The sequence below is a fragment of the Otolemur garnettii genome, unplaced genomic scaffold (assembly GCF_000181295.1).
Source record: "Otolemur garnettii isolate 467f Iridium unplaced genomic scaffold, OtoGar3 scaffold00001, whole genome shotgun sequence".
NCBI classification, from domain to species: Eukaryota; Metazoa; Chordata; class Mammalia; order Primates; family Galagidae; genus Otolemur; species Otolemur garnettii.
In genome coordinates, this window is record NW_003852396.1 from 33,841,598 (window position 1) to 33,869,398 (window position 27,801).

The window sequence follows — 27,801 nt, forward strand, 5'->3', positions numbered from 1 at the left end:
GTTAATATTCATTGTCAGAGAGCTACTGTGATCCTTCGTGGGGGAGGGGTGTTATTACAATTTGTTTTTCATACTGTCAGAGTTCTTATGCTGATTCCTTCTCATCTGGAGAAGATGTCACTTATCACTTGAATTTCCTTTCATTTATCTTTTTTTTTTCTTGAAAAAGAACCATTTTATTGATTTAGTCATTCCACAATATATACCTTTTCAAAATAACATGTTGGGCATGATAAATATATAGTTTTTGTCAATTAAAAATATAACTAAAACTGTGAAAAAGAAAAAGAATCATTTCAGAAATGAAGAACACAAATGACAATGAAGAACAATTAATGACAATTCATGACACGGTGGGGGTGGGGGAGGGGGAGAGCAGAGAAAAGGGAGGGGTGAGGGAAAGGAAAAAAAAGAAAAGAATATAGTGACAAATTCTCACATAAATTGGATTCAATTTTGACCAAAGTACATTATTTGAACAATAATTTTTAATTCAACTGTTTAATATGTTGTTTAGGATATTGCATCCTCCTTTATAAGTGAAATATGTTTGTAAATTTTCCCTTTATAATAATATATTTTTTCCAACTTTAATATCAGGTATATCCAGATGAAGCAGAATGATGTTGAAGTATTTCTTCTTTTTCTATTGTCTATAAGATTTGGCATAATCTGTTTTTTCAAATTGTCTTTTATTTTTATTTATAAAAATAAGTATTCTCTATTTTTTGAGACTTTGGAGGAAAAAAAAGTTAACTGATGACTGCATACTGAACCCAAGAGTCAAAGCATTCTATAACAGATATACTTTATCTGACAATGTGAATGTTACTTTTTTTGCATTATTATTATTGTTGCTCAATATTTCATTGCAGCAATCATCTGATTTCTTTTCCGATTGTATTCACCTTCTTTCGTTCTTTGTGTGGTTTTTTGTTTCTAGACTTATGTTAAACATTGTTGTTATTAAATTTTAAGCCTCTTTAATTTAGTGAAGGCAAAAAGTGGAAACCAAATAAACACATGTACATGTATAGAGAAAATAAAATAAATACATAAATAAAATGTATTAACTTCACATAATAAAAGCATGAGAATCCCAAGTTCAGCATAAATATCCACTGCCAACAATAATTTCTCTCAGTGAACAAAGATAACAATGCTTTTATCTTCATTCCCAAAAACTATCATACTAACCGAGATACACAAAAATTGGCTTAAACCACTGTTGAGAAATATCACACTTGTACTTCGGACTCTACCTGTATCACTGGGAATAATATTAAATACATTTTTAAAGGTAGGAAAACAGGTAAATTTTACCAGAGAAATTTAATTACTCTGAAATATTTTAAAAAATGATTAATATTAGGCAGCCATGAAGTTAATAGCACAAAGATTTTTTTCATTCATAAGCATTTTAAAATTTTCTAAAGTGAAAAAATCTGTAATTCTTTGATTAGGTTATTCTATTTCTTAAAGTAGAATAATAATTTTGAAAATAAGCTGTATCATATTCTTAAAAATTATTTCAGTCACAGTGAGAGGAAGTCAAGAATAGATACCACACTGGATTATACTTTATGTGCTAAAAATGATAGAAGTACTTAAAAATATTATTTATCCTATTGTTTATTTTGTATAATACTATACCACATAAATTTCTTTTTTTTGAAAATGATATTTACAAGTGGACTGAATCCCATAGAATTTAGTTTACTTGATAGGGGCTAATATATAGAAACACCGGAATTAAAATAAAAAAACTAAATTGTGTGCGTGTGTGTTTATACCAAAGACAAAACTGGAATAGTCTTGATAGTCGTGTCTGACATCGAAAAAATGAGAATTCAGTAAATCAACCCTAGTTCCCCTGAACTTGTTTCATGAGTCACTAACATAGCTTATTGTGTTTAGTAATTAGTAGAACAAATATATATTAAGATGAGACACATAGATGCTTTTTACTTTATGAATTTATTTTTGCATAATGATCCAAAGTAGAATGTAAGTATTGCTTTTTATTTTGTTTTTAATTGGCATATGATAATTCTACATATTTATGGGGTACAGTGTGATGTTTCCGTATAAGTATACATAGTGTAATTATCAAATCATGGTAATTAGCATATCCATCACTTTAAACACTTGTCATTTCTTACTGATTAGCACATTGCAAATCCTCTCTTCTAGCTATTTTGAAATATACAACATGCTATTGTTAACTAACTAATCACTCTACTATGAAGTAGAACACTAGAACTTACTTCAGCTGACATTTTTAATGGCAAAATTATTTTGAGAAAATAAGCACAGCCATATGAATATATTAATCATGATTACACTGCTAGTGTGTGGAGAGACAGGATTTGAACTCAAGTTACTCTAGATACAAAATATCTACTTGGAGTGTATGCTGTTTATGACAGTTTCTCTTTAACTCTGTTGAATAAGGGACATGCTAGGGAAGCTCATTCTTTAGTGAGCACAATAATATAGAAAGGTTGTTGAAAGTTTTCCGTGGCTCAAGCGGCTAAGGCACCAGCCACATACACCTAAGGTGGCGGGTTCAAGTCCCCAGCCTGGGGCCGCCAAACAACAATGATGGCTGCAACCAAAAAATGGCCAGGCGTTGCGGTGGGCGCCTGTAGTCCCAGCTACTTTGGAGGCTGAGGCAGGAGACTCGCTTGAACCCAGGAGTTGGAAGTTGCTGTGAGTGTGATGCCATGGCACTCTGCCCAGGGGGATAGCTTGAGGCTCTGTCTCAAAAAAAAAAGAAAGTTTTCCTTTATCTTCTTAGTCAGTGTCAGAGGGAATTGGGTTATGAGGATGTGGATTATGAGGGGTGTTGAAGATGGCAAGGAAATTATGGTTATAATAACACAGATGAGTTCAGGTGTACAACATGCACCCATGGCAAGAAAGAGGTGCTGCAGGGAAGTGGCCAAGTATGCAAGAAGGTTTAGGTACATGGTCAGCACAGAGTCTTGTGGACTTGACATGCCATAGTATTGAAATATGCATGAACAGGATATTGAAGACATGTAGAGAACTTATAGATGAGAGACCCATGGTCTGTGACATTGAAAAATAAGGCAGGGCCAGTGCCATAGTTTAGGAAAACCCCAATACGATTAGGAGGGACAGTCAGGTAGACGGGCAAAGGACTGAAAGGGCAAGAATCCTGTAAATCAGTATATTGAGATTTCTCTCTTAACCCTATAACCCAGTAGCTATTTCTAAGTTGATAATGTACATTTGCTGTGTTATGAACCTTCTCATTGAATGGGAAACCTTGTTTAACATATACACCCAGGATCCAAGAATGTTTATTGGTCACATCTACTCCCAGTAACACTCCCCTGATGTGAAATCCGAAGAGCCTAGGATACCATAATTGTCCTTCATCAGTTCTTCAGGGTTCCTGCATACTGGCCAGATCTCACTTCTCTCTTATCTGAAGAAATGATGACTTTTGAATTGCTCATTGGAACTAATAAGAGTGGGTTGAACCGCCACCTTTGGTTTATAGGCCCAGAACCCTTACCCCCTTGAGCCACAGGTGCTACAAAGATTGGGTTGTCATAGTCTGACTTCTCATCCAAGTTGTGGTAGGATTCTGTCATCTCTGCCCTGAAACATATCTCTCCTACAGATTGGAGAAAAAAGAGGAGACTATGGTAGAACAATGAACTTTTGAATGAAAGGATGAACTAGTTACCTGGTCATTCCCCACTGAATATGACCACATCACCAGTGCACATTAGTCCTCACTTATCTCCTCTATCCACACCTAGAAACTCTACGCTCTCCCCCATTTATCCCATGCCACCCCTAGAATTCCACAGCCATACACTTGATCTAGCTCTACTTATGTTTAAGCACTTGCAGCAGTCGTTTCAAATGAGGCACTTGAAATACTTTCCTTTGTTCCTTGGGAAAAGTTTTTGGCTTCTTCAAGGTCAAGGTTTCACACCTAGATATGGAAAAAAATGACCTCCATAGCTCTCATCTTGTGTCCCTTGAACATCACTGACTTTATATCATTTTACCCCACTAATGCACTTGAACTCTCTACCCTGGAGAACCTGAGAAGGGAGAGGACTAACTCTTGATCCCAGAGCCAGATGAAATGTGCTCATGTGCACCTTTCTACGTATTCTCTGGGTGATCATGGAAATATCTTAACCTCTTCAGAGGCACAGTTTCTTCCTTCTAAAATGAAAAAATTAACCTTTCCATCTCTATCTCCTTGAAATCATAGGAAATCATGAAATGGATTTTAAAACAAAACAACATTTTAGTGGCTTAAAAAAACTGAAATGTAAAAACATTGTTGCTATGGATGTGAGGTTGCAGAACCTGGTACCTGGATTTTTGAGACATATTAAGTGTGGAAATCCTATCTGGAGAGACCCAGGGTCTTTAATGCCCATTCCCAGTAGGAAGTTCCATAGAGAACATTTGAGGATTCAGGTTATCTGGGAAAAATTACAAATACTCATCAAAAAAGATTTATGAGCATGAAATTAAAATGAATCTCAATTTCATGTGTTTGAAAAAGCTTGATACTAACAAGTGGGTGGGCAATTTTAGACATACAGATGCCTCTTTTCCATACTCTTCTGAAGTGGATGGATCCATTGGATCCTTGGATCTGAACAAGATGGATCCATTGTTTACACCAAAACCAAAATACTGTTTTTAGAAATTTATGTCACTTTTTGAAATCTAAATAGAACGATAAAGAAGGGCCTGGTCTCTCTTATTCCTAGGAGAAAAATATAAAGAAATAGGAATTATCCCAATATGCAAATCTGGGTACATGGTAGACAGAAAAGATACATCTCTCCTACTGTAGGTGAAGCACCTACTAAATAGAATACTAGAGTAAGATATAGGTAGAAAAGGTGATATAACACCTTATCCCTAATATCACTACTGATGCAAAGTCTGTGTCTCCCACCACCTAAATTAGACCCCGAATCTGGTCTAATCTCAATAGTTACAAAACACTCAAACCCAGATTTGTGACCAGATATTTAAGATAACACTACAGCTTAATTTTCCTCCCTGGGAGATCTTTTATTCTACTGAACACCAGGCAATTTTGAAGATTTCAAATTTATTCTCACAGCACAAAAGGACCATCCCTCATCCCCAGCACATACAATTTTATAATGCCATTCACATCCTACGAAGAAGAGAGAAAATATAAATTAAGAAATAATAGAACTTCCTCACTTAAAAAGTTATATTACATTTCCATCAGTACCTGGTATGCTAAGAATGGAGAAGGTTATAGCTGTAAATGTAAAAATAAAACTCAGGCCAATCATCCAGAAGACTCATGTGAGGTGGTCAAGTTCTCTAAAAAGTAGAATCAACTGTCAACCATCAGGGAGAGGTTTGTAACATGTGAAGATGGGACATGTTTATAAGAGAAATAAGATGATAACAATCTTTATTTTTGTCCAAATGTACATGACTCCCTATGAGATGATTAAAATAATTCATGTTTTTTTGATTTATTCAACAGATGTAAAAACTGATTCACTATAATTTGCCAGTCATTGTGCTTGGTTTTGGAGACTCAAAGATGAATTAATAATAGTTGTCAGGAAGTTTACATGGTTTTTGCAAAGGGTAGCATACAAGCAAACAAGTGTACTAAAAAATTATAGATGTTTCTCCATCTGCTTTTTAAAATTCTATACATTAACTATTATTGACCTCATCCAGTCCCTCAACTTCAATACTCGCATATGTGCAGTTGATTTCCAACTCTCTATTTTTACTCAAATTTGTCACTTAAATGCAGTTTAATATATTCAATAATAAAGAAGCTACTAGGACCAACAACTCAGTATGCCTAATTTGTAGCACCAGACACACTCTGTTTTGTCTTCTACATATCATCCATAATTTTACAAAATATACTCAATTAACATCCTAAAATCTTCAATGTTTACCCTGAACTCAGTCTCTGCCTGCCCAGTTTAATCTACATCCTTAAGGTCTTCATGTTATCTATTCTTCTTTATCATCACAAATAGTGATTTATTTGGTAGCAATGTATAGAGTTTTGCTCTTTGTATTATAATTTTATGTTGTATATGACAGAACCAAATAAAACTGGATTGAGTAGTAAAAATTATTTTATAAACAGCAATTACAATTTCAGTAATAGCTGAATTTTGAAGTTTAAAACTTATCATCAAGATCTGGTATATATTTTTCACCAAATGCTACTTATTACTCTATATTAATTTTATTTTCCATACGTGAAGGAAATGTGAATCTCCCAGAAGATGGGAGAACTTATAAGTTTTTACAAAAAAAGTCTGGAATTGCAAATTGCACATTTGTCCAAATTCCATCAGGTGCCCTTCTTGAAAGCACCACTGCATTCTTGCTTGAAACACAGGAATTTCAGATACTAATTTTTTTTGTATATAACCACAAACATTTATTGAGCATGGTAGGTGCTAAAAATAAAATGGTGAGCAAAATACAGAAATGGTATATTTCTGTCCTCAGAAGGCTTGTACTCTAATGGTGTGATGTAAGATAATGCCATTTACACTGAGAAGTGATATGAAGAAAAAGTCCTCTTAGAGATAATAAAGGGAGACCGTAATAATAAGACTTGCAGGCCACACACTTGAGTCTCTCCTCCTGTCAAGGAGAGAGGCTGGGGGGGCAGGATGGTGTGTCCCCCCACTGTAGGTAGGAGGAGAGAAGGTGGGGGGGGGTATGTAGGTGTGTTTACTCCCAGGTCAGAGGGGCAAGATGGCCAGGTTGAGCCAGCCTCCAACAGAACCTCCCATCAAGAGGGAAGGATAATGTCCAGAAAGTACCCAATTAAGCTGAAGACTGGGAGTGGAGCCAAGAGAGAAGAGCAATAATTGCAGGTCACCTCTGCTGAGGCAAGCTCTGACTCCAAGAAAGCAACTTCAGCCAAGACTTCACCAGTGTTACTGATACACTAGGATTGCACAAGAACCAGCTGAATACAAGACAGAACCATCTAACTCCACCACAGCAAGCAGGTTTCCCCAGCCTCAGACTGTAATACTGTACAGGTCCTTTGCAAAGCTAGGGGGAAAAGCTGTAGTCATCAGTCTCAGATCCTTGACAAAGGGCTGGTTAACCACAACTCCAGGAACTCCCAATACAATTTCACCTTACCTGCCCATCTAGTCAATGGTGAAAAACAATCATGGAGCAGAATCAGCAGAAAAACTCTGGCAACATGAATATTCAGAATGGATCAACTCCCCCAAGGAATGATGTGGCAGACACAGCACATGATCCCTTTCATAAACAAATGGCTGAGATGTCAGAAATGGAGTTCACAATGTGGATAGCAAATAAGATCAACAGAATGGAGGTAGAGATGAAATTAGAATTTCAAGAAGTAATTCAGAAGATGTCTCAAGAATTCAACGAATTCAAAGAAAAATCACCAAAGATTTTGACACATAGAGGCAAGAACTTGCAGCCCTCAAAGATCTGAAAAATACAGTAGAATACCTCAGTAAGACAATGGAGCAGGCAGAAGAAAGGATCTTTGACATTGAAGACAAAGCTTTTGAATGCTCCCAAATGCTCAAAGAGGAAAAAAAGTGGAGAACAAAAACGGTTCATTCTCTCAGAGAGCTCTGGCATAATTTGAAGAGATCTAATATTCACCTTATAGGAATACCTGAAGGTGATTGCTGCGAAGAATACAGATGCTTTAGTTCTTGAAATAATCAAAGAGAATTTTTCCAGACATGCAAAGAGATTCTAAAATTCAGACAGGAGACAGTTTCAGAACACCAGCACAACTCAATCCAAATAAAAATTCTCATACACACATTATAATTAGCTTTGCCAAAGTTAATATGAAGGTGAAAATTCTGCAAGCTGCAAGACATAAGAACACCATAACCTACAAGGGGAAGAACATAAGAATGACAGCAGATCATTCTGATGAAACCTTTCAAGCTACACGAGGGTGGTCATCGACCTTTAATCTCCTTAAACAAAATAACTTTCAACTCAGGATACTGTATCCAGCTAAACTGAGTTTCATTTATGTAGAGAAATTAAATACTTTAATGACATTCACATATTGAAGAAATTTGTCATACCTAAACCAGCTCTCCAGGATAGTCTAAGACCTATCCTCCATAATGACCAGCACAATTCTCCACCACAAAAGTAAACTCACTCAGAAATTTTTGATCAAATTCCAACTTCCACAGTGGTGAAAGGATTAAAAATGTCCACTGGACCTTTGAAAAACTCAAAACTCAAAATACTATCTGTCTTATCAATACTTTCTTTTAAGGTGAATGGACCTCTCATGAGACACAGATTGGCTGACAGGATACAACAACTCAGGTCAGACATCTGCTGCATTTAAGAATCTCACCTTACCTTAAAAGATAAACATAAACTCAGGGTGAAGGATGGTCATCTATACTTCAGGCAAATGGGAATCAGAAAAAAGCAGGTGTTGCAATTTTATTCACAGATACAATAGGCTTTAAACCAACAAAAGTAGGGAAAGATAAGGATGGCCACTTCATATTTGTTAAGGGCAACGCTCAACATGATGATATTTCAATTATCAACATTTATACACCCAATTAGAATGCGCCTCATTCTATAAGAGAGACTAATGTACATGAGAAACTTGATTTCCTCCAGCACCATAATAGTTGGAGATTTTAACACTCCTTCAGCAGTTGGAGATTTTAACACTCCTTTGGCAGATTTTAACAACTCCTTCGGCAGTTGGAGATTTTAACACTCCTTCGGCAAACAAATTTTAGACTTAAGCTTGCCCATTCAACATTTGCATCTAACAGACATCTACAGGACATTTCATCCTAACAAAATTGAATACACATTCTTCTCCTCAGCCCATGGATCATCCTCCAAAATTGATCACATCTTAGGTCATAAGTCTATCCTCAGCAAATTTAAAAGAATAGAAATCATTCCTTGTATTTTTCTCGGATCATCACGGAATAAAAGTTGAACTCAGTAACAACAGGAATATTCATATGCATATAAAAACATGGAAACTAAATAACCTCATTCTGAATGATAACAGAGTCATAGATGTGATTAAGAAGGAAATTACCAAATTTTTGGAACAAAACAATAATGAAGACATGAACTATCAGAACCTCTGGGGTACTGCAAAGGCAGTTCTAAGAGGGAAATTTATAGCATTGCAAGCCTTCCCCAAGAGAATAGAAAGAGAGGAAGTCAACAACTTAATGGGACATCTCAAGCAACTGGAAAAGGAAGAACATTCCAACCCTAAACCCAGCAGAAGAAAAGAAATCACTAAAAGTAGAGCAGAACTAAATGAAATTGAAAACATAAGAATCATATGACAGATCAACCAGTCAAAGAGTTTATTTTTGAAAAAGGTCAATAAAATAAATAAACCTTTGGGTAACTTAACCAGATGTAGAAGAGTAAAATCCCCAGTTTCATCAATCAGAAATGATAAAGGCCAAATGACAACAGACTCCTCAGAAATTCAACAAATCCTTAATGAATATTATATACAACTGAATTCTCAGAAGTATGAAAATCTGAAGGAAATAGATCAATATTTGGAAACATGCCACCCTCCTAGAAATGTTGAACAATCCTATAATAAGTTCTGAAATAGCATCAACTATAAGAAATCTCCGGGACCAGATGGCTTCACATCAGAATTCTGCCAGTCTTTAAAGAGGAACTAGTACCTATATTACTTAACCTTTTGAAGGAATATTTCCCAAAACATTCTATGAAGCAGATATCACCCTGATACCCAAACCAGGAAAAGACCCAACAAGAAAAGAAAATTATAGACCAATATCTCTAATGAATATTGACGGAAAAATATTCAATCAGATCCCAGTAAACAGAATCCAACAGCACATCAAACAAATTATACATCACGACCGCGTGGGTTTCATCCCAGGGTCCCAAGGATGGTTCAATAAACATAAATCCATAAATATAATATATCACATAAACAAATTTAAAAAAAAAGACCATATCATTCTCTCAACTGATGCAGAAAAAGCTTTTGACAGTATCCAGCATTCTTTCTTGATCAGAACACTTAAGATAATAGATATAGAAGTAACATTTCTTGAATGGATAGAGACCATCTACGGCAAACCCACAGCCAATATCATATTGAATGGAATAAAATTGAAATCATTTCCACTCAGATCAGGAACCAGGCAAGGATGCCCACTGTCTGCACTGCTTTTTAACAATGTACTAGAAGTCTTAGCTACTACAACCAGGCAAGAGAAGGCAATCAAGGGGATCCATATAGGACCAGAGGAGATTAAACTATCACTCTTCACAGAAGATAAGATTATATATCTGGAAAACCCCAGGGAATCAACTACAAAACTCCTAGAAGTGATCAAGGAATACAGCAATGTCTCAGGATACGAAATTAACACTCAAAAATCTGTAGCCTTTATATATACCAACAATAGTCAAGGGGAAAAACAACCAAGGACTCTATTCCCTTTATAATATTACTAAAGGAGATGAAATATCTGGGATTGTATCTAAGAACATGAAAGATCTCTATAAAGAGAACTATGAAACTCTGAGAAAAGAAATAGGTGAAGATGTTAACAAATGGAAAAATATACCATGCTCATGACTGGGAAGAATCAACATTGTTAAAATGTCTATACTACCTAAAGCAATCTGCATATTTCATGCGATCCCTATTAAAGCACCTCTGTCATAATTTAAAGACCTGGAAAAATTAGTACTTTGTTTTATATGGAAATAGATAAAACCTCAAACAGCCAAGACATTACTCAGAAATAAAAACAAATCAGGAGGAATCACGCTTCCAGACTTCAGACTATACTATAAATCGATAGTGATGAAAACAGCATGGTACTGGCTGAGAGAGGTAGATGTATGGAACAGAATTGAAGACCAAGAGGTGAACCCAGACACTTATCATCATTTGATTTTTGATAAGCCTATTAAAAATATAAATTGAGGGAAAGGTTTCCTATTCCACAAATGGTGCTGGGTGAATTGGCTGGTGACCTGAAGAAGACTGAAACTGGACCCACAACTTTATCCTCTAGCAAAAATTGACTCTCACTGGTTAAAGGACTTAAACTTAAGACATGAAACTATAATAAATATTAGAGAGAGGGCAGGGGAAATGCTTGAAAAAATTGGCCTGAGACAATACTTTATGAGGAGAACACCCCTGGCAATTGAAACAACATCAAAAATACATTACTGGGATCTGATCAAATTAAAAAGCTTCTGCACTGCCAAGAATACACTAAAGCAAATAGACAGCCCTTAGTATGGGAGAGGATTTTGCAAGTTATATTTCTGACAAAGGTCTAATAACCAGAATCCATAGAGAACTCAAACTTATTAATAAGAAAAAAACAAGTGATCCCATTTCATTGTGAGCAAGAGACATGAACAGACGCTTCTGTGAAGAAGACAGGTGCAAAAAATGCTCATCTTTAATCATCAGAGAAAATGCAAACCAAAACTACTCTGAGATACCATCTAACTCCAGTAAGAGTAGCCCACATCACAAAATTCCAAAACTACAGATGTTGGTATGGGTGTGGAGAAAAGGGAATACTTCTGTGCTGGTGAGAATGCAAGCTAGTGTGTTACTTTTGGAAGGAAGTTTGGAGAACACTCAGGGATCTAAATGTAGACCTGCTGTTTGATCCTCCAATTCCTCTTCTAGGTGTATATCCGAAGGACCAAAAATTATTTGGCAATGAAGATATTTGTACCAGATTGTTCACTGTAGCTCAATTCATAATTGCCAAGTCATGGAAGAAGCTCAAGTTTCCATCAACCCATGAATGTATTAATAAATTGTGGTATATATATACCATGGAATACTATGCAATATTAAAAAAAATGGAGACTTTACCTCTTTTATGTTTACATGGATGGAGCTGGAAAACATTCTTCTTAGGAAATTATCTCAGGAATGGGAGAAAAATATCCAATGTACTCAGTACTACTGTGAAACTAATTTGTAATCACTCATACTTGCATATGAATGGATCAATAAATTGTCTTATATGTATACCAAAGAATATTATGCAGCCTTAAAGAAAGATGGAGACTTTACCTCTTACATGTTTACATAGATGAATCTGGAACATATTCTTCTTAGCAAAGTATCTCAAGAATGGAAGAAAAAGTATCCAATGTACTCAGTCTTACTATGAAACAAATTTATAGCTTTCTTAAGAAAGCTATAACCCAATTATAGCCCAAGCAGAGTGAGAAAGAGGAAAGGGAGGGAAGGGGAAGGGGGTGGATGGGTGATGGGAGAGTAGTTGGTAGGACCACGCCTACAGTGCATCTTACAAGGGTACATGTGAAATTTACTAGGTGTAGAATATAAATGTCTCAACACAATAACTAAGAAAATGCCATGAAAGCTATGTTGACCAGTTTGATGAAAGCATTTTAGATTGCGTGTAAAACCAGCACATTGTACCCCATGATTGCATTAATGTACACAGCTACTATTTAATAAAAAGAAAAACAAAACACAAGTACAGCCTAGGAAGAAGAAGGGAAGTGGAGAGAGAGAGAGGAAGAGTGGAGGGTGGGTTGATAGAGGAAGGGTTAGTAGGGGGACCACACCTATGGAGAATATTGCAAGTACAAGTTATATCTATCAGGTGTTGAACACAAATGTCTTAATGCTGTAATTGGGTAAATGAGGTGAAGGGTATGTTGATTAATAGGATGTAAGTCGTCCAATTTGTACAAATAATCAACACATTGAATCCCATAATGGTATAAATGTATTTATGATCTAGTACAAATGACTTAATTAAAAAAAAAATAGATCTGCAGGATGAGACAGAGAAAATGAAAGAGTAGTTAAGACTTCACAACAGGTTGTGCAAAGCCCCAGAGTTAGCAAATATGAATTTAAGTAGGATTAAGTAATATGCTTGTTGCTCATGATGGCTCACACCTGTAATCCTAGATCCCAGAACTTTTAGGAGGATACTTTGAGGCCTTGACTTTGAGACTAGCCTCAGCAACCAAAAGAAACTCCATTTCTATAAAAAATACAACAATCAGCCAGGCATGGCAGTGTACCCCTGCTGTTACTGAGGAGGCTGAGGGAGGAAGATCACTTGAGCCCAGGAGTTTTAGGTGCAGGGGGCTAGGATAACACCACTATACTCTAGTCTGGGCAACAGATCAAGACTGTCTCTCTAAAAAGAAGGAAAAGAAGTGGCACACAATCTATCAGAATGTCTATTTTACAACTGAAATTTATAAAACATAGAAAAACCAACAAAGTAGAACCCATACTCAGGAAAAAAATACCAAAATAATAAATAGTAAGTACCTCTAAGTGACCCTAGATTTTGGAGTTAGGGGATAAAGACTCAAAGTAACTATTATAGGTAGGTTAAAATTCTAAGGGGAACTATGCTTGAGGAATTACATTCTAAAAACAATGACTTAAAAAATAGTTATCTAAAAAAGGGCATAGAAATAATTAAAAAAATAAAATTTGTAAAAATTTGAAGTTATTTTAACTTCATGAAATGTGTACCAGAAGACCTCAATAACACATTAAGATGGCAGACATAAGGACCACTGAACATGAACTTGAACCAGTAGAAATTTTCTAATCTAAGGGAATAGAGGGAAAATGATTAAAAAAATAGAAATCACTGCACAGACATGTGAGATGACACAAAATGTACCAAAATACATGCAATAGGTCTTCCAGAAGGAAGGAAGACAGAGGAAAAGAGAAAAAAATTAAAAACTAATTTGGGAAATTTTTTTTTAAATTTTACAAAAAACATTAAGGTACTCATTGTTGTTCAGTGAACATCAGATTAAATAAATAAAGTGAGATCCACAGATAAACACATCAGACAAACTTCTGAAGGCTACAATCAAAGAAAAACTTTTTGAAAGCATGAAGCAATAAATCAATCATCACAGAAGAAATGCTTTCAAAATGATTAATAGTTGATTCCTCATCTGAAATAACAGAGGGCAGAAGACAAGACTGACATGTGGAGAGCTCTAAAAGAAAAAACAAACTATAGGGAAGCACCTATGGCTCAGTGAGTAGGGTGCGGCCCCATATATAAAGGGTGGTGGGTTCAAACCTGGCCCCAGCTGAACTGCAACAAAAAAATAGCTGAGCATTGTAGCAGGCACCTGTAATACCACCTACTCGGGAGGCTGAGGCAAGAGAATCACCTAAGCCCAAGAGCTAGAGGTTGCTGTGAGCTGTGACTCCACTGCACTCTACTTAGGGTGACAACATTAAATTCTGTCTCTAAAAAAGTAAATAAATAAATAAATAAAAAGAAAAAGAAAACTGTAAACCTGGAATTCCATTTAAAACAAAAATATTCTTTAAAGATGTTACCACATGTTTAAAAAACATGTTACCACATAAAGACTGATAGAGTTTGTTGCTGGCAGATAGCAAAAATATTTATTGTAAGAAATATTTTTTAAAAGCCTTTAGTTGAAAAAATATTCCTCCAAAGATTGACTTAAATTCGAACTGAAACAGTAAGGAAATGCTATAATGTGGGAGTTATCAGAAAATATTGCTATCATTTATTTTCCAATTTATTTTTAATAACTTTAAAGACATGAGTTTATTAATATAGTAATTAAATACTATATTGACAGGTTATAACATATATACATGTAATCTCTGTGACAATAAGATTTCAAAGGATCAGAAAATATTAAGCAATATTTCAGTCATGTTTCTGTATTTTACTGGAATTAAGTTAGTATTAATTTGAAGTACATTGTGACAGGATAAGAGGAATATTATAATCACTAGAGTAACCACTAGAAAAACAACTAAAATAATATGTAGCTCAAAATCAGAGAAATGAAAAATCTCTACTGAAAAATATCTATTTAACACAAAAGAAGCCAGTTAAAGAGAAAGGAAAAGGCAGCAACCAAAAAGAGGAGAGAAACTCCTCCCAGCCAGCAATGGAGGAAAGACACCCCCCCACCCTCCTCCATCCTGGTAACACAGGCCATAGCTAGCACCTGCTACAGCCCCTGGGTTTCACCTTCTTACCAGCAGCTGCTCTAAGAAGCACAACAGAATTTGACCCAGTCCATGCCAGTTACTTACTCCCTACCCAGAGCTGTAGCTTTCATCTGCACTTCTTTGCTATTTACTTCATGGAGCTCTATACTTTTGTCAGAAATAATCTCTTGGGCACTGAAGGCATAGATAGATTTACAATCAACCATTTATATGCAGATATTCAATGCTAGAAAATCAGTCCTGAAGGAAAAGCTAAAATTCAGCTTCAGCTGGTCTTGCATGCAGGGGACACAACTAACTCCCATTTTTTCAATGAAAGCACAACAGTGAAAGAGCAAAATGCAGTAAAAGACCTTCTTCAGCAGCTGCTGCCTAAATTCAAGAGGAAAGCAAATAAAGAACTGGAAGAAGAAAACAGAGTGCTGCAAGAAGAACCTGTCTTGTTTCAGCAAAAAGACCTTGTTGTGAGCCAAGTGATCAGCGCTGAGGAATTCTGGGCCAATCTTTTAAACGTGAACGCAACAGAGTTCTTCGACATCCAATCTTAAGCAGGATGTTGGCATTTCTGCAGCATTTCTGGCTGATGTTCAGCCCCAAACTTACGGCTGCAATGGTCTGAGATATAATTTAACCTCTGATATTACTGAGTCTATATTTAGGATCTATCCAAAGTAAAAATGAAATACACAGAAAATGTTCCCCACAACATGATAGAGAAGGAATTCTGGACACGTTTTCTCCAGTTCCATTATTTTCAAAGGAACTTACTGAATACAGGGTCAAAGGATCTCTTTGCAGAATGCACCAAAATAGGGTTAAAAACAATGGTTTCATTAGGAGTGAAAAATCCATTACTCGATTTGACGGCTTTGGAAGATAAATCATTAGATGGGGGCTATGGCATTTCCTCTATGCCAACTACTTCCAATTCTAAATCCATAAAGGAAAATAGTAATGCTGCCATCATCAAGAGGTTTAACTATTGTAGTGACATGGTCCTGGCAGCAGGACTCAGGAAACAAGAAGCACAAAACGAATAAAATGGTGAGCTCAGCAGCATGGATGGAAATTCTAGAGATGCAGATTGCTTTCAGCCTGCAGGAAAAAGGGCGAAGTTACAAGAGTCTGTTAAATATGAAGACCTGGCAAAAAAAAATTCTGTAAATTCTTAATTGCGCTATCCCTCAAGAAGTCAGATAGGTATTACCATGGTTAAACTCGGCTCCAGTCACTACAGTATGCAACAAGTCAGGATATTACTAATTCTTTTCAAAGTATTAGACAAGAAATGGAAACTTATATGCTTGACCCAGATTCTCTCAAGTAGTGCTGCCAGTAGTACCATTGCAGCACTGTCACCTGGAGGAGCACTTCTCCAGGGAGGAGCACAGCAAGCCATAAATCGGATGGTGCCAAAGGATATTCAGTCTGAATTGAAACACTTGTGTGTAGCTGTTGGAGAACTACTGTGGCATTTCTGGTCCTGCTTTCCTATTAATACACTATTCCTAGAAGAAAAAGTAGTGAAAACGAAAAGTAATTTGGAACAATTCCAAGGTACAAAGATCTGTCCATTCCAAGAAAAAATTTGGAGACAGTATTTGAGCACAAGTTTAGTAAGTCACATTGAAGAGATCCTCCAGACAGTCTACAACAAGCTTCACACTTGGCGGTCACGGTGCCTGATGAAAAGAATGTGAAGCAATCATGGCACTCACAGGTTTTGTAACATTGAAAGAAATGTGACCTGCAGCAAATCTGGAAACCTGACCTGACGGACACTCAGATGACCACACAGGAGTGAAAAGAAACATCTGCACCGTGCCAACTCTCAGAGCAGATGCTACTGTACTCGCACACTGGGAACTGAAAGGAAAGAGGGAACTGTGATTCAACTAACTACTAGGGAGGTAAATTAAGGCAGAACCAAAATGAGCTAAGTTGCCTCTATACATATGTGTGTGTGTGTGAGTGCATTTAAAAAGACTGTTTATTGCAGTTACTTAGGAACTGGTTTTGATTCACATTAAGCTGCTTTCAGAAATTTAAAAAATACACCTTTTTAAAAAAGAAGAAATACAAAACACAATTAACAAAATGGTAAATTTAAACACAACCATATCAGTAACTCTCAATAACTCAGTCAAAAGGAAGTAATTATCAGATAAACTAAATGGAAAGGAATACTTAAGTATATTTATCTATAAGAGATATAGAGATATATATGTGTATATATATTAATTAGATACAAAGACATATATTTACTACTCAAGCAGAAAGCACAGATAATTCAAGTGGATGTATTAATATTAGATAAAGTAAATTTTAAGGCAAGAACTATTAGGAGAAAAGGAAAGGAATATTTCATAATTTAAAAAGGTTAAATATGTCAAGAAGATATCATAATATAAAAGTATATGGACTTAACAACACAGCAGGTCTACTGCCAGGCCAGTCTCTATGGCCTCACTCTCCAGTGTGGCTTCTATGACACCATGTTTCTGCAACATCATTTATCTGAAAACCGGGTGTCCAGGCCTGCCTTAGAATATTGAAGAAACAGGCTTATCCAAATAGATCACAGTGCTGAAATGAACCTGGGCTCTAGGACTGGCCCTATGTACCCATATCCCTGATGGGCCACTGAGGACCCATAACCAAAGGAAGAACTTGCAGAGTCAGTTTCTATTCTGGCTCCAGTGGACACAGGCTTCAGGCCAGTCTCCACATCTGCAAGCTCCAGGCTAGTACTTCTGATCTTTGGCCCTAGACCAGATGCTGAAGACAGTTTTTACATTGGCCTAAGCACCAAAATGATCACTGTTGACCTAGGCTCTAGAAAATCCACAGTCTAGGACTTTCTAGCAGATCCAGGTTCTTGGCCCACCCCAGTAGATCCAAGTGCTAGGCCAGACCCCATGGACTAATGCTCCAAGACCACCCCTTCAGACCCAGCCTCCAGTTCAACAGTTATATACCAAAAACCCACCATCTACTACCTCAGGTTCCAGGCTCACCCAGACAATTCCCAAGACTGTCCCTGTCCCTTTGAACCAAGGAAACAGGCTCATCTCAGCACCTGAGCAGACCCTGATGACTTAAGATCAGGCCCAACCCAGTGTCAGATCATTCCTTTTGGTCTCAGAATACAGACCAGTTATTCCTTGCATACCACGGGCTATATCAGACAGGCTTCCTAGAATCTCTAGGAAGGCTTTTTCATACAAGACAGTCTAAAAATATATTAAAAATAAGTCTCTAATTCTTCCAATGTTCAGACATCGATATAAAGTCATAAGAAACATAAAAAACTAAGGAGATATAGCATTATAAGAGCAAATAATTTCTAAGCAATTGATTCAAAAGATATGAAGGTATACAAAGTACCTGGCAAAGATTTCAAAATAATGCTTTTAAAGAAGCTCAGCAAAATTTAAGAAAATATAGAGAACAAATTTAATAAAATCAGGAAAATAATAAATGACCATAACAATAAATTTAACAGACACAAAATTATAAAAAGAAAAACACAGAAATTCTGGAGCTATGAAATATAACAAATGAAATTTAAAAATATATAATACAGAGAATAACAGAATTAGTTAATCAAAAGGAAAAAAATGTGAACTCAAAAGTAAGTTATTTGAAAATATATAGCCAAATGTTAAAAAAAAGTAAAAAGGAAAATAAATGAAGAGAGTTTAAAGGATTTATGAGACACTATCAAAAGAGAAAAGTTGCAAGTTATAGTAGTTCATGAAGGAGAAGAGAAAAGAAAATGAGTAGTTACTTCAGACTCCAAGAGATAATAGCAAAACCATTTCAAATTTGAGAAAGATATAAATATTTAATCACAGGAATGTGGAAAGTCGTCAGTCAAATTTAATCCAAACAAATCTACACCAAGACATATCATAATCAAACTGTCAAAAATCAAAGACAAAGGTAAGGCTTTGAAAGCAGCAAGTGAAAATAACACAATTATACATAAGGAAGTTTCAATATGCCTAGCAGCAGATTTCTCAACAGAGACAAGTAAGGAGAAAATGGGAAGATACAGTCAGAGGGCTGAAGGAAAACAAACTCACCATCAAATATACTGTACCCAGCAAGTCTGTTCTTCAGAAATGAATGGGAGATAAAGAATTTCCTAGTCAAACAAGCTAGGAGACATCAACCATCATCATACCTGTCTTTTATAAAATGCTAAACGGAGTTCTTCAAGTTGAAAGAAAAGGAAGAGGAAAACATGTGAAAGTATAAAATTCACTGGCAAAAGTAACAGCATAGTCAAACTCAAAGTGTCTAAAGTTATCTATATGTATACGTATAATATAAAGGTTAAAAGACGAAACTATTACAATAGTAACAATAATGGCTATAATATTTGTTCAGGGATATACATTGTAACAGGGATAAATGTAACATTATATACATTTATCATCAATAATTTAAAATATGAAAGGGGTGCAGTGAAAGTCTAGAAGTTTTTTTTGTTTTTTGGTTTTTTTTGAGACAGAGTCTCACTATGTCCCCCTTGGTAGAGTGCTGCAGCGTCATAGCTCACAGCAGCCTCCAATTCTTGAGTTTAAGCTATTCTTTTGCCTCAGCCTCCCAAGTAGCTGGGACTACAGGTATCCGCCACAACGCCCAGCTATTTGTTGTTGTTGTTGCAGTTGTCATTATTGTTCAGCTGGCCCAGGCCGAGCTTGATCCTGCCAGGCTCAGTGTATGTGGCTGGTACGGTAACCACTGTGCTGTGGGTGCCAAGGTATAGAGGTATTTTTTAAATGTGATCAAAGTTAAGTTGTTATTAGCTTAAAATAGTCTGTTATGAAATATTTTGGTAATCCTCTCTTCATGGTAACCCCAAAGCTAAAACCTATAGGAGATATACAAAAGGTAAAAAGCAAGGGATCAAAGCAACATATCAGGGAGAAAAAAACCACCTAAACAAAAAGGAATGCAACAGGAGAGAAGAGTGGAACAAAGGATCTACAAAATGACCAATAAAATAATTAACAAAATGGCTCTAGTAAGTCCTTATGTATCAGTGATTAACTTGATTGTAAATGGATTGAATTTTCCAATGAAGAGATACAGAGTAGCTGAATGGATGACAAAAACAGGCATAAATATATTCTACCTAGAAGAGACCAACCTCACCTCTAAGGACTCATATATCTTGATTTTATGGAATGGAAAAGATATTACATGCAAATACAAACTAAGAGTTCAGCAGTAACTATACTAATATCAGATAAAATAGATTTTCAGTCGATACTGTGAAATGATACAAAGCAGATCATTATAATGGGGTTATTTAATCCAGAAAATATAACAATTGTAAATATATATTCACCCTAAACTGGAGTACCTACATTTATAAAACACATATTAATAGATATGAAAGGAGAGATGGACTATGATGCAATAATAATAGCAGACTTCAACACTTCACTTTCAGCAAAGGACAGATTGTTCAGACAGAAAAGAGACATCAAACATAAACTACTGGTAGACCAAATGGACCAAACAGGCATATACAGAACATTCTATCCAACAGCAACAAAATAAACATTCACTTTCAGTGCACATAAATATTCTCTAGGAGACATCATCTGTTAGGCCGCAAGCCAAGTATTAATAAGTATTTCAAGTATTGAAATCATGTCAAGTATCTTCTCTAACCATAACAATATGAAAGTAGAAAGCAGTAACAAGATGAATTTCAGGCACACGTACTTGGAAGTTAGACAAAATGCTCTTGAATAACTAATGGGTCAATGAAGAAATTAAAAGTCATGTTTAAAAGCATCCTCAACTAAATGTAATGGAACACAATATACAAAACATATGGGATGCAACATAGCAATTCTATTAAGAAATTTTATATAAATAAATGCCAACATCAAAAAATAAAAAAGATACTCAATAAGCAACTTAATGGTACACTTTAAGAACTTGGAGAAACAAACAGAAACTGAACTCAATGTTAGAAGAAGAAAGAAAATAATAAAGATCAGAATAGAAATAAATGAAATCAACTAGAAAGTGACAGAAGAGATCAATAAAACTAAGTTTTTTTTTTAAAAAGATAAGCAAAATTGACAAACCTTTAGCTAAATTAGCAATAGGAAGACTCAAACAAATAAAATCAGAAATAAAATGACATTCCAATTGATACTACAGACACATAAACAATCCTAAGAAATTCTATAAAACATTATATACCAATATATTGGATAACCTAGAAAAAATGGTTCTAGAGACAGTCTTAGATACATACAACCTACCACTGAATGATGAAGAACTAGAAAACCTGAACAGACAAATAATAAAGAGATTAAATTAGCAACAGAAAGTCTCCCAATAAAGAAATGTCTGGGACCTGCTAGCTTCATGGCTGAATTTTACCAAAGAATGAACATCAATCTTTCTCAAACTCTTACAAAAAGTTAAAGAAAGGGGATACTTCTAAACTCATTTTATGGGGCTGCCATTACCCTGATAATGAAGTCAGACAAGAATGCTCAATAAAAGAAAAATTACAGGTCAACATCTCTGATGAACATAGATGTGAAAATTATCAATAAAATATTAGAAAACCAAATTAAATGGCATATTGAAAGAATCATTCACCATGATAAAGTGAGATTTATTCCAAGAATACAAGATGATTCATTATTTGCAAATCTATAAATGTGACGCACTGTGTAGTAGACTGCTTATGGGAATGGTCCCGGGTTCTTGAGGGAAATGCTGGGAGCTGGAGGACAATCTCCTGGCGGGGATGGAGCAGTTTTGTGACCTGATGACAAGCCCTTGAGCATGTGGTCCTTCTATAGAGGCCGCCCCAAACCTGTTGTATAGTGTTTCAATAAATAGCTGCTACAGAGGTAGCTCAGGGGTTCCTGCAGCCACGACAGAGTTTACTCTGTGGCTCGGCTCTCTGACACCTATGGGGAGCCTCACCTCTTGCAAGCTTGGACATTCATCAGTCCATGTACCAGATGATTCTTGGGTGTGGTGCCAGCGTGACACAGCAGCACTGATACACTGCATTGACTGAACAACGGACAAAGATCGTAGGACCATCTCAAAAAAATGGAGAAAGTACATTTAACAAAATTTAACATATTTTTATAATAAAATAAAAACTCTTACAAATTGCCTATACAAGGAATATATCTAAACACAATAGAGGCCATATATGACGAACCCTTGGCTTACATCATACTAACATCCTAACATCAAAATATAAGAAGTTGAAAGCTTTTCCTTTAAGATGAGGATAAAGACTCAAAGGTTCCCTGTTATGGCTTCTATTCAACATAGCACTGAAAAAGTACTAGCCAGAGCAATTATGTAAGTGAAAGAAATAAAAAGCTCTCAAATTGGTATAAAGAAGTTAAATTGCCCTATTTACAGATAGTATAATCTCACAGATAGCAATTCCTAAAACATGACCAGATCTCTTAGAACTAAGTAACAAATTCCAACTGTTGCAGGATATAACATCAAAATATAAAAATCATTACCATTTACGTGTACTAACACCACATTATCTGAAAAGAAATTAAGAAATCAATTCCATTTACAATAGCTACAAAATGTTAACATACTTAGGAGTAAATTTTACCAAGGAGGTGGAAGACCTGTACTCTGAAAATTATAAAGCATTGATGAAATCAATTGAAGAGGATACATACAAATGAGAAAAATAACCTGTGTTCACAGGTTGGAAGAATGATTATTGTTGAATGCCACCCAAAGTGATCTACAGATTCCATGCAACTTCTGTTCATACATTTTAAACAGAAATAGATACAACAATCCTAAAATTTTTATAGGACCACAATACATACTCAATATGTCCATGGGGACCTGAATCACCAAAGCAATCTTCATTAAGAATGAAAGAAATAAAAACAAAAGTGGAGGCATTACAATACTTGACTTCAAAATCTACTACAAAACTACATTAATACAAACACCATGGTACCAGCATTATAAACAGACACAAGACCAATGGAACAAAAGAGAAGTTCAGACCAAAAAATCTACGTATTTATGGTTACATCATTTTTGACAAAAGTGTCAAGAAAATGCAGTGGGGAAAGGACAGTCTCTTCAATAAATTGTGTTTGCACAACTGAATATCCACATGCAGAAGAATGAAATTAGATCCTTATTTAATCCATATAAAAAAAATCAACTCAAAGTGGATTAAATACTTAAATATAAGATGTGAAACAGTAAAACTACTAGAGGAAAACCTAGGGGAACATCCCTGGATATTGGTATAGGCAATGATGTTTTTGACTGAAAACCCAAAAGTACAAGCAGCAAAAACAACTAAATAGGATTGTATCAAGTTAAAAAGTTTTTGCACAGCCAAGTAGCAATCAACATAATGAAAAGGCAGCATATGAGTTGGAGAAAAATATTTGGAAGCCATATCTGATAATCAGGTTTAATATCCAAAATATAGACGGAGGCCTGGCTCCTTGCCTGTAATCTTCACACTCTGGGAGGCCAAGGTGGGAGAATCACTTTAGGTCAAGAGTTTGAGGCTGGCCTGAGCAAGAGCAAGACCCTGTCTCTACTAAAAGTAGAAAAATTAGCTGGGCATTATGGCAGGATCTGTATTCCCTGCTACTTGGGAGATGAAGGCAGGAGGACTACCTGAACCCAGTAAACTGAGGTTGCTGTGAACTAGGCTGATACCAAGGCACTCTAGCCTAGGCAACCAAATGACACTCTGTCTCAAAATGAAACAAACAAACAAATATATATATATATATATACACACACATTATTTTATATTGGAATATTTGTTTTTCTACCTAAAGAATTCACACAACTGAATAGCAGAAAAACAAATATCCCAATATAAAAATAGGCAAAGGAATGGAATAGAAATTTCTTCTTTGTGTATATGTGTGTTTTTGCTCTTTATTATTTCTCGTTCTATTTATTTTAGATTTTTCTTTTATTGTTTGAGTACAAAAAATTAGGTTACACTGACTGCATTTGTTAGGCAAAGTCCCACCCGCAAGAGGTGTGCCAGACACCATGACTCCCTCTACTCTCCTCCCACCTCCCCTCTCTCGATCCCTCATCCTTCATTCAGACATTTCTGAAAAGAAAGAAAACAGTCAATAGGTATATGAAAAAATGCTATTGTTAAAGTAATAGAAATAGGATTTTCCCTTGCTATTTACACATTCAATTATTCCTATAATCTCTGATATTGGTTCAGGAAAAGGATACTGCAGCACAGTTCAGTGACAGGACAGGTATTGGTCAAAGGATACCAACTTTGGATAGAAAGGAGGAATATCCTCAAGATATCTATTGCACAACATGGCAGTTAACAGTGTCTGATGTATCACATTCTTGAAAATTGTAAAGAGTAGATTTTAAATGTTCTCACACAGAAAGAAAACTATGTGAGGTAATGACTATGCTAATTAATTTGATGTAGCCATTCCATAATGTGTACATATTTTAAAACCATGTGTTGCAAACAATACAATAGTGTGCCAATTTAAATCAGTAAGTTTAAAATTAAAAAAATAAAAATTAAGGAGACTACAAAGAAGTCTTAAGACTTCCTTAAAGACTATAAATTAAGTGAAATGAAGAATCCTATGGAGATATGCATTATCAAGGAGACACTCAAGAAGGATTAAAAGTCTCAATAAACAAAAAGCATGTAAAAAGTTAAAAATTTGATATCTTTCTTGAAAGTAAGAAATACTGGCTTAGTGCTTATAGCTCAGTGGCTAGGGTGCCAGCCACACACACTGGGGCTGGCGGATTCGAACCCTGCCTGGGCCTACTAACAACAATGACAACAACAGCAAAAAAATAGCTGGGCATTGTGGCAGGTGCCTGTAGTCCCAGCTTCTTGGGAGGCTGAGGTAAGAAAATCACTTAAGCCTAAGTGTTTGAAGTTGCTGTGAGCTGTGATGCCACCGCACTCTACCCAGGGTGACACAGTGAGAATCAAGAAAAAAAAAAAGAAAAAAGAAAGAAAATAAGAAATACTGAGGTAGTTTTACTGATAAATTCTATTTAATACTTAAAGAAGAAATAATACCAGTCTTTTTCAAATATTTTTCAGAAAATAAATAGAGGTAACTTCTTAGCACATTCTATGAGGGGAAAAAACAAAAACAGCTCTTGTAATCTGAAATGCTTTGGCTTGACTAAGCTGGACAATGAAAAGCTGTCTGAGATGCTGGTGATTACAGAGAACAGGGGCCAGAAAATATCAATGGATACAACTGATCTCGCCAAGGGCAAATTTTTGTACTGCTTTTGATATGTTAAAAATAGGATTTTCCCTGGCTAAGGATTTTCCCTTATGCATTCAATTATTCCTATAACCTCTGATATTGGTTCAGGAAAAGGGTACCACAGTGTCCAGAAAACTTTAGTGTCAGCACTAGAGACAGCACAGAATCACAGAGAAGGAAACAGTCTTCACTTTCCTGCATCTCAGATACTGAGGATTCTCTTCAAGTCTTACCTGTAGCATCTCTATTGCTGGGGCCTGCAACCAATACTCCACATCAGAGATGAACATTCTTACCACCACATGGTGCTGGTCCAGCTCATTCTTAGCCTCAGCTAGACTATTGAGAATATCTTTTTCCTCTTCATCAAGAATTTGCAGTTTCTTGTTCTCCTCAGATGCCAGAAAGTCTCTCAGTTCGCCAAACTTTGCCTGGATGTTTTCTCTGTCAGACTGTATTTGATCCTTCAGGGATGAGAAAGAAAAGAGAGGCATTCAGTGTATGAGGCAGAGGCTATGCACCAGGAAAAGAATCACTTCTCTGGGAAGTTCTCACAAGGAAGGGAAACAGAAGTAGGAAAGCAATTCTTAGACAAGCTCAGATTTTTAAAAATATTTTCCCTTCTTAACATTTTAAAACCCTTAAATTGGCATGTGGAGGCCCACTTAAACCAAAATGGGATGCCTGGTGTTGGCTTAGCCATCACAGATTTATCCAAGACACCAACGCCTACTTGCACTACTGTTCACCTTACCCATGAACGCTGAAGGCAAAACTATGAACCACTGGCAAAGTCTTCCCCCAGGACAGCCATAGATTCAAAAAGCATCATAAGAATGGAACTCAAAATTCACAAGCCATCCCCACCAGAGACTCCCTCCATGTAACAGCTTCCTCAAAAGAGCTGTGTTCATTTGTAACATATTCAATCTCTACCCCGGAGCCCTCATATGGGAATGGATAAAGAAGAGGACTAATCACATGATTACTAGAGTTATCAACTATCAGGGAACGAAAAAGGGAGGGAGCTTCTAACCAAGATCCTGCCCAGGTTTCTGGATAATTCCCTCAGGAAGTGGCTCCTCTTACCTTCCAGAAAGTTCTCTCTTTGCTGATGTAAGCTTCTACCTGCTCAACTTCCTGCTGGTGCTTCCTCAGCTGCTCCAGAACTCTCTGGAGCCCCTTCTGTGAGAAATAAATTACACCAGAATTAAGTTCTGAGCTTTCTTAACACTTGGATAGAACATAAAAAAGAAATCAGAGTGATTGCAGAAGAGACTAGAGTTTATAGACGCTCTCAGAAAAGCAATTAGAATTCATAACTTGGAAGAAAACCCAACATGATGAATGTGTTCCTTAAGTCTTAGGTAACTGAAATCACCATCACCCACACCAAGATTAGATGTATTCTTTTTCTCCTAGAAGAAAAACTCGATCTACAACAAGGAGAGAACTTGTATCTCAGTTCACCCCAGTTGCTCTCTTGCTGACAGGAGTGACCAGAGCTTTCCTTTGGTACCAAATCTCTACCCATATGGCTCAAAGTACAGAAATATTTACTTCTTTCTGAGAGTATGTACTCTAGGCTTATCCTCGTACTGCTGCATGAAGTGCATAAAAGTGTTCTTCAGGTCCAGGGCTCAGAAGATAAATATAGGATTGAGAAAAACCAGAAGCCTTGGATTTATGATGACAATGTAATTAAAGTAAAATGCAGGGTGGCACCTGTGGCTCAAGGAGTAGGGCACTGGAGCCATATACCAGAAGTGGCAGGTTCAAACCCCACCTCAGCCAAAAACTGCAACAAACAAACAAATAAATAAATAAAGTAAACTGCAAAGTGAAAGTTTCTAACTTGGTACCATTTTCTTCCCTGTCTTCCCTCCATTCTGGTCTCCTACTTGGCACTCCTGGGCAGCCTCCTCCAGGAGGAGTGTGCAGTGACCACGGTGCTTCTGAGAGTGCTCACAAAGCCAGCAAATGACCTCCCCATCCTCCTCACAGAAGAGCAGTAATTTCTCTCCATGCTGCTCACAGTGATCTACCTTCTGCCCCTCTTCTTGGTTTAACTTGACCTCCCTGAGCCTCTCCACTACGTTGGCCAGAGGTCGATTGGGACACAGGTTCTCAAGCTGGTAAGTGATTCGGCACACAGGACAGCTGCTCTGCCCTTCTTGGTCTATCGTGGACTTCTTTTGGTTTTCAGAGATGCAGGCTTGGCAGAAGCTGTGGCCACAGTCTAGGCTCAGGGGCTCTATAAGGAGTTCCAGGCAGATGGGGCAGGTCACCTCCTCCTTCATATTCAGCAGGAGTTCTGAATCCATAGCAGCTGATCCCTTGATCCTGCTTATGCTGACTGCAGAGGTACCTGTTGCTCACAGA

At 36.4% G+C, this 27,801-nt stretch overlaps 1 protein-coding gene across 1 annotated transcript; it reads right to left on the minus strand.

Annotated features, from left to right (window-relative positions):
- Window positions 1-3,867: 3,867 nt before the first annotated feature.
- LOC100963773 (tripartite motif-containing protein 5) lies at window positions 3,868-27,801 on the minus strand. The gene is made up of 5 exons (XM_023509746.1): window positions 27,321-27,801; window positions 26,509-26,604; window positions 25,653-25,883; window positions 5,172-5,194; window positions 3,868-3,976 (listed from the first exon to the last, which is right to left on the minus strand). The coding sequence occupies exons 1-5, from the start codon at window positions 27,741-27,743 to the stop codon at window positions 3,868-3,870; spliced, it is 882 nt and encodes a 293-aa protein (XP_023365514.1). The 5' UTR covers window positions 27,744-27,801.